The 8,790-nt window shown below is 38.3% G+C and overlaps 1 protein-coding gene across 1 annotated transcript; it reads left to right on the top strand.

Annotated features, from left to right (window-relative positions):
- The first annotated feature begins 6,411 nt into the window (after nt 1–6,411).
- On the top strand, nt 6,412–8,790 carry LOC139899433 (uncharacterized). The gene is made up of 8 exons (XM_071882260.1): nt 6,412–6,553; nt 6,657–6,776; nt 6,894–7,167; nt 7,302–7,349; nt 7,593–7,658; nt 8,334–8,408; nt 8,493–8,567; nt 8,682–8,790. The coding sequence occupies exons 1-8, from the start codon at nt 6,551–6,553 to the stop codon at nt 8,708–8,710; spliced, it is 690 nt and encodes a 229-aa protein (XP_071738361.1). The 5' UTR covers nt 6,412–6,550; the 3' UTR covers nt 8,711–8,790.

Genomic DNA, 8,790 nt, shown 5'->3' with positions numbered 1-8,790 from the left:
TCTATATTTGTGTTATTTGGTGTTTATGGACATAAACTAACTCGTGTATATGTATTTCTCAGGAGAAAAGGAGAAAGAGAAGGTTCAGTGATTAGATAGCTGAACACCTTCTCGTTTGCTGGTAATCGGTGAGTGGGACTGACTGTGGAATATAGTATAGAGTAGCATGTTATATTATGACTGCCATGCTAGTTAGTTGTACTTATTGATACAGTTAGTTAGTGTGCTGTGATGACTGCATGTTAGTTGATGCTTGTCTGCTGGAGCCCAGTGCGTCCCTATTGTGTGGTAGCCTCGGTAGGAGAGATCAACCTGCGGGTTGGGTTCCTCTGTGGTAGCCTAGACAACCGTGGTGTATATATATGTGAATGACGCGTCCGTCGCGTGTGGATTATGTATATACATACGGTGGTGGAGGAACTTCTGGTAAGCCCCAGCCCGATCAACTGGTGGTTAATGATTTGGCCGAGCCGCCAGAGTCTCTGTAGACGGCACTTGGGTGATGTTTGTGTGTTAGCTCTTTGTGACATGATTAGTAAAACTGTTCTGTATACTATTGCCTGTGGTTAGTCGTACTCACTTAGCTTCGTGCTAATTCCCCTCCATCTCCTCCCTGCAGGTTATTAGCTTTTGTAGAGATGATGCTTTTGGGGAGAAGACGGGGCATGCTGATGTTATGTTTGACAGGAGCCAACTCTGATGTGTCTTTTCCTATAAAACTAAACTTTTGTTGAAACGTCACGTGACACCATATGTATTAGTTAAATGCTAGCTGTCAACTGTTTTGGCTATGTAATTATGATATGTTTATATTATTATAATGGTTTAATTAACGTTAATGCTTCCGCCACGTATTTATAAAAAAAAAAAAAAAAATCAGCGGTGTCACAGGTTCCTTTCATCAATTTAACCCAAACTTACCCATTTAACCCCCAAATGAGTCTTACAAGTCTCAAATGAAACAAACCCTAGCCATAAATCAAATTAAACTCAAAACTCGGAGTTAGAGCTTACTAACACTATCACAACGTAGCTAGAGACGTAGGGAACAACTTTAAAACTCGGGCTCGGTCAAGATTCCTTCTTCTTCTTCCCCAAAGTAAGCTTTCTCTCATAACACTCTATCTCTCTCTCTAAAATGAATGTGGATGGATGGAGAAATGTTTAATGAGGTTAGGATAAGCTTCCATCAGCTTTTAGGCTCTCCAAACCGTCCACTAGTGAAAAGACTATAACAGCCCCAAAAGATGCCATTTAAAATGGCTAAAATTGTCATTACAGCGACATTTGTCGCGTTTCGCGACACCAGGACGCGATACACATAAACCAAACGCGATAAATGGACAGAAGTCATGTATCAGAAGTTGTCGCGTTTTGGCCATGTCTGTCACGGATCGCGACACACCAGGACGCGACAAACCCCCTTCAAACTCGACAGTTTACCTGATGTACTCCAATTTCACTTTTAAAATATCCCAAAGTCAAACGTTGTCAAGTAAATACGTCCAAACTATCAAATAATCATTCTTGGACTCTGTAGGACGCCACAAACGTCATGTTTAGAAAAACGGGGTGTTACAACTCTCCCCCACTTAAATTGGAGCACGTCCTCGTGATCCGCACCAACACTAGAAGTTAAGCACTTCTCCCCCGAACATTTCCGTTTCCAACACGGAGTCACACGTGTAGTAAATCTGACATCCGAATTCCCGCTTCGTACACTAACGCATCATATTACAACAACCGTGCTTTATACTTCCATTTAACCAAAATTTCCACCACTCACTCGGAAACACATCGTGAAAACTTCATAACATTTTTTTTTCAATGGCCTTATCATTCCATCATTTTCCACGATATCGGGTAATCAACCCACGAAACAAAACAATCGCAACAGTTTGCTCCTACGCCGAGTATCTAAACTCGTACCGTACACTTCACAATAATCCTAAAAGTAGAACAATTCACGACGATCATCGTCGTTGCGCCTTTCAATTGTGGTGTATTCGGGAATCATCCTGACACTTTCCGAAACTCTCTCGTATCCGCCATTCGGTAACTTCGCCATTTCAACTCATGTCTCAAAAATACCTTCACAATTCATTCCAAAGTCCAACTTGGGACTTCTCTGAAGACCATCGAAGTCTTCCTTTCCTAAATAAGTGACAGCCGTTCGCCCATCACGTCTACTAGATAGGGATTATTCCAAAATCTCCGGTACTTAACTCCCCCACTTAGGATTCTAATCCCGTACATCCACCGGCAAGGTGATAACATTTCGCGAAATCCTAACATTACGAAAACCCACATGACCGGTCTCAATGCTGGTCATATTCAACGATTCTTCACAGACCTATAACAAGGTATTCGAACCTCGATCCTTCAAATCGGTCATTCGCTAACGCCCGCTAAACACCGCAGTAAACCACAGTTGTATCTTCGGGTTCCTCACCGGCACTTAAATACAAAGTAATCACAACATCGGAGTGAAGCATTTCACTAGCAGGTATAAGGAGGCACCTGACGCAGTGTTATGCAACTCTCATTACTATTACCGAGTCTCAAGAGCTCGACCCTTACGGGGTCTACTCTCGGTGTCACTCGTCTTCTGACTACTCGAAGTCACGCAATTTCCAAGGACTTTACGGCTCAGCGCCCATAACCTTCTAGCGACACCCGCTAGTCTCAATTCATCTAGGTCGCACCACTAGCCTATAAATCTTTCAACTCATCACTTAAAGAGATGCTTGGAACACCAAGGCTTATACTCTGTAACATCCCGCCTTTTTCCGTTTACTTTTCCATTTAACTATTTAAGTTCCGTTATATGTTTATAACACATCCCGTTAATATGCGTTGAATTATCTCGTTTAGGTAATTCCCGCACCCGGTTTAAAGTTGAGGGACCAAACTTGCCAAAGGTTGAAACATTTGACTAGGTCAAAGAGTCAACCCTTATTCTCATCCATTCATTCATCTCTTTCATTTTACTACTTCACCTTTTCTCTCAAAACCCTCAAACCTTCAATCATCATCCAAATTCGTTCAAGAAGGATTCGATCAAAACAAATTGCATATTTGAACTCCTCGTGATCTCCTCTTCGTTTCCATACCGATTTCATCAATTTTGGGTAACTTTCTAAAATCACTAATTCTTGTGTTCTTGAGATTTTTAAGTTATAAGGTTGTTAATTAGTGTCTATGGCTCGAGTCTAGTTTGTTTATGTGATTTGTATGCTCGTTTTTGATATTTTGATGTAATTAGTTCATATTAAAAGATGACATGCTTAATCTTGAAATTTGAGTGTTCATATGTTGTTTGATGCTAAGAGTTCATGTTTTAATTGTGTTTCAAGTGTTACTAGCTTCATTATGATGTATAGTTTGATTTATGAAACCTCCTAAACTTGATTAAGAAATTTGGTGAATTTATTTTAAGGTTTCATGAACTTAAAATGGACTTTTAATGATTTGAATGACATGGAATGTTAGTTGTAAGTGTTAGGTTGTGTTGTATGCTTAATTACCTTCGAAACGGCATATTGTTCATGTAATTTGGTTACCGAATCATTAAATGGCATTTATGACTTGTATGCATTGAATGAGGAACATTGATGACAGTTTTTGGTAGTTGTAAGTGGAATTTTGATTAATGAAAAGTGCTTAGTTATGTTCCTTGTCAAATTACCTTTCCGATGATATAAGATACATATCTTGATTGTTTGCGGGTCATGAAATGTGTTGGTTTGTGTTTTGATTCGTGCATTTAAGAGTTGCAGCAAACAAGGCCTGGAAACCCCCTTGGACGCCGTCCAGATACTCAGGACGCCATCCCACTTTTAGAACCTGGACGCCGTCTAGCTTCTCAGGACGCCGTCCCACCTTTAAAACCTGGACGCCGTCCAGCTATATGGGACGCCGTCCCGTTTGCCTAAAACTGGCTGTTTGCTTGACCTTTTGACGAAAAATGTTTGGCATGTTCTAGACCTCCAATTTACATGTAACTTGTTTTAAAATGCTTATATATGAATAACTAGCATAGAAAATTTGTCCGAGACCCGACCCGAACGTGTTGACTTTTTGTTGACTTTGACCGACCAAAGTTTGACTTTTTGTCAAACTTAACCAAATGATTATGCAACCCTCCTAACTTGTTTATATACTTGTACCTTGCATGAAACTTGACAATTTGATTGCACATGCTACATAATCGAGTCGTATTGAGCCATAGGACTAATTGAACATCTTTGACCCTTCGTGACTATCGTTATTGATACAACCTATTTGTTTAGGTCAAGACTAGCATTGTTCTTTGCACACGTTACTTGTCGAAGTACTTTTTGGTTCGTGCATACAAGGTGAGATCATAGTCCCACTTTTACTCTTTATGAACTTACTTTTGGGATGAGAAAACATAAACGTTCTTTTAAACTACGTGAACACAAGTACAGGGAAAACAAACATTCTACATACGAGTTTGAACACAAATCCTCAATTCGATTATCATTAGTTACATCAGATGGTGTAAGCGAGAACTTATGTTATATGGCCATATGGGTTTGACAAACCCTCACTTCGGACGGTTCGCTACCGTCTACGGGTGAAATATATTTTCGGGAAACAGTGTATGTTCTAACACTATTATTACGGGGTTGAACGGACGGAATGTTAAGCTTTGATAATTGAGTGCTCGTGAATATTAACTTTTAGAATGTACTATGACTTTATCGATGTTGCAAATCTTGTGGTTCAACTTACTTTTATCCACTTACTTATTTAAACCTATGATTTCACCAACGTTTTCGTTGACAGATTCTCTATGTTTTTCTCAGGTCCTTGAACTTAGGTGATATATGCTTCCGCTCATACTTTTTGATACTTGCATTGGATGTCGAGTATACTTGCATACGTGGAGCGTCTTTTTGACTACTTTTAATTGTGTCGCACGTGTTTCATACAAACTTTAAACATTGTTATGTACTTGTTATGGAAACTACTTTTGTAAACTTTGAAACACCCTTATTTATGAAATGAATGCGACATACTTTTCGGTCAAACTTTGTTATAAAGACTTACGACCATGTAATGGGACCATACGTAGATGACGCCGTCATTTGACGATTTGTCGGGGTCGCTACATACTCTTCCAACTTCGTCATAAACATCATCACGATTACCTTCTCACAAAAATTCTATGAACACTCGCTACACGTACTGCATCAAACCGCAATCGTGGTCAACGAAAATGCCTCTCGAATGGCATACCACGCATACAAAACGAAAATCTTAGAAGAAAATAGTGGACGTCAAGAGCGTACCACACTCGCCACATCGTAACCAATCAAACGTAATCGAACCACCAGTTAACATGTATATACCTCCTAGCATGTTAATATCGTCAAACGTACAACTACACTCCGGTTACGCCCTAATTGGTTTCACTATAATGCTCAACACAATCGACAAATCTTACGGGTCTCACTCGAACGAGTTTAACGACCCAAAACCCACAACGTAAAAAGCCTAGACAACCAAAGACTCAAACAACCGAGTCAAGGCACAACACCTCGACCTATACGACCAATCTCCTCATCGATCATAGCCCACGAATTCTCGCAAATTCATTTTACCATAACACCGACGCTCACTGTCACCCGTTGGCGTCAATTAAGCAACGACCTACCGCCAACATAACTCGTACCTTGTATATCAAAGGTGCCTCTACCCGCAGGGTAGACCTTCCCAACCAGTGGGTTCACTCGACCTGTTTCACCCAAAATTGTCCGACCGACAATACCTCTATGCTTCCCCTTAGGGAAAAAGAGTGAACAATGTTAACTTAACAATTGCGTTACCCTCATCTTCACCATCAAACACCGTCCTTAACTTGTTCGACCGTCAAGTCCGCGTCTGCATCCCTGACCATCTTGCACATCCATCCCGTTAAAGGGAGATGAAATTTACTAGTCTAGTATCTCACGACTCGTACATCATTCACATTGTTCCATTCGTCCTATGCTACCAGTCTCAAGACTAAAATGACTTCAATCATGTCCAACCTATGAACCTTACGTTTGTCACCAAAACGAACACGCGCTGTCAACCGAACACTAGAGCCCATTCATATAGGTTAATAGTTACAATGGTTCAATTGGCAACTATTGGAACACTATAAATATGTATGTCAGTTATGTAAATATGTGTGTTGTATTAATTGGAAAACATAAAGTTTCACACCCACTTTGTTATTAAACGTGTCATTACCCACATCAATTCTTGTTGTCCCAAATTTGACTTCAACTAAACTGTATTAAGCATTGTGTGTGATAACAGTATCATTAAGAAAGTTCAAACACTTGAATATTCAATTTCTTAATTCTATATATCTTACTTACTGCACATCAACATTTTCTATTATATTTCAGGAGGTTGTCTTGTTGATGAACCTGTGTTGGATAAAAACATTAACAAGTCTCCAAATGTCTACAAAGTTCCTTTGAAAGAAGAGGACCGCGAAAGTTGGATCAAGTTTTTGGAGCTCGTTAAGTGGATGGTATATATGTACTGAGTATCATTAATTTGATTCATCGATCATTCTTTTAATTTTTACATTACATACATAACAGCCTCCTGCTGCATGCCTTAATTAATGACAGCCTGGTGGTGCTTCTTATATACCACGTTATAGTAGGGGATGGCCAATTGAAGGTCATCATCCATTTGTAGCTGTTATACGTGATTTCGCCACTGCTGCTTACAATGAGGTCATCCATAAGGTATATCTATTTCTTTCTAACATTTGATCACAATCAGATTCTATGTTTTTTTTTTTAATTATTTATCTATTAACTCTCAAATGTTCTTTTCTCAAATATATATAATCTTTGTTGTAGTACGTTAAGAACCGGGAAAACAGCATCATGTCTCATCCTGAGGTTAGGATCTGCACATTCGCTAAACATGACGATCACTATTGCTTCCACATGGAGATGGAAGCAATTGAACAAGGCATTTTGGGGGACTACGAAATCTTAGTTGCATGTGATCTTATTAATGGTGCCATGAGTTTGCTTCAAAAAATACTTCTCGGCACTCCCCCAACTGGTAAGATAGCAATGATGTTGCCTCGCCTAAATAGCCTCAAATCCGATTACAAAACTTTAAAAGGTTAGTAGGTCACTACTGTACTTCATTATTAATTAATTAAGTACTTTATATACTCTATTATTTATAAATCAATTGAATTGAATGAATTATTTTTGACAAGAATAACGTGTTTCTTTCTTTCACTCTGTATCCAGCTGAGAAGAAAGACATAGAGATCAAAATGGAAAGAGCCATGAAAAAAGGTGTTCTTATTTATTACTCCACTACTACTCCTTTTTAAATCTACAATATTAGCTATATTGTATCATAACATACTTGTTACATACTATGTTTTGCTAACCTATGATTTTAATAACTGAAATTTCAACATCTATCACCTCTACCATTGTTTTAATAATCATTCATAAACAGGTTTATGAGGAGGAAGGTCTTTTTATATCTTATTTTTTATCAACATTTTTATCTTATGTTTTGTCATTGTGCAGGTAAGGACAATCACAAAATAGCAGCCAAATTGATTCACCTCAAGAAAAAGCACAAAGCTATAAAAGGTTCTTTTTTTTTTTTTTTTTTTAATACTTCTTCTCCGTGATCAATATTGCTTCAACATTTTATTATTTTTATTTTATTACAAAACAAAGATTAAAAAAAAAGTGTCGGCTGTTATATGTAATGGGGATATGGAGTGAAAGACCTTTTAAACCTTAGACCAGAGGTGAAGTTGAGCCACATTTATCCTGCCGCGCGATTGGGTTCAATAGATCCCACTTGACATAGTCTGTAGTATAGTTATAGTTCATAGTATTAATATTAATATTAATATTAATATTAATATTAATATTAATATTAATATTAATATTAATTTACATAAGTTCTCCAACAAACAGCTAAATGTAGAGTTTGTCCCTTAACTAGATATATATAACCGACTATTGTTTTTATGTACATCTTTTTAAAGGTTTCCATACCAAACAATATTTTTTACTCTGTTGTACGCGGTCTAACCCGGTTATCCTTTGACCCTTTCCATGGCCCACCCTTGGACATGCTTTTACCAAGGTTTGACATGAGATTTTTTAAGAGGATATTAGGACCCCAACTACTAGCCTATATATATATGTTGGGATGGTTTATATCTGTCTATCTCTATCTACGCGCCCGTGCACACACACACACACTCGATTCTTACTAAGGAAAGTGTTACATTGTGGCGGTTTACACAATAGGTAAATGCAAGCTACTTTATCGTGAGATTGAGTCGCAAATACCAAAAGGTTGGAGCAAAGGAACTGATCCAAGAGGTAATTAACACAACACTTTTATGTTTCGGAAACATGTACATGCATAGCCGGGGTTTTTAAATAATATCCTCAATCCATTTACAGACATAGTTGGCAAGCGTATGTATAGAGGTTTGATAAGGAGTAGACATGCGTACGACTACTATGTTTGCTCGCCAGGTTAGTTTATTTTAACATAAATATACTTGCGTATTAACCTAGTGATCTCTTATAAGTTAGGAATTTGAGGGAGGGTGGGCCGTTTATATTTATCTTTTGATTTCTACTTGTCAGGATTTCCAGAATATAAATATCTTGGCTGAATGCTTGTGGCGGGTCTACTCGAAGAAAGGCATAGATCTATGCGAGTAGAATTGATATATGATCTTCTTGTGGCGACGAC

The sequence above is a fragment of the Rutidosis leptorrhynchoides genome, chromosome 3 (assembly GCF_046630445.1).
Source record: "Rutidosis leptorrhynchoides isolate AG116_Rl617_1_P2 chromosome 3, CSIRO_AGI_Rlap_v1, whole genome shotgun sequence".
Lineage (NCBI taxonomy): Eukaryota > Viridiplantae > Streptophyta > Magnoliopsida > Asterales > Asteraceae > Rutidosis > Rutidosis leptorrhynchoides.
This window is presented reverse-complemented; position numbering and strand designations above follow the sequence as displayed.

Excerpts from the sequence above, each read along its gene's own strand:
- LOC139899433 (XM_071882260.1), top strand. Across the intron at positions 7,168-7,301 it reads CGATTACAAAACTTTAAAAG|CTGAGAAGAAAGACATAGAG; the intron begins GTTAGTAGGTCA and ends CTCTGTATCCAG. Across the intron at positions 8,409-8,492 it reads CAAAGGAACTGATCCAAGAG|ACATAGTTGGCAAGCGTATG; the intron begins GTAATTAACACA and ends ATCCATTTACAG.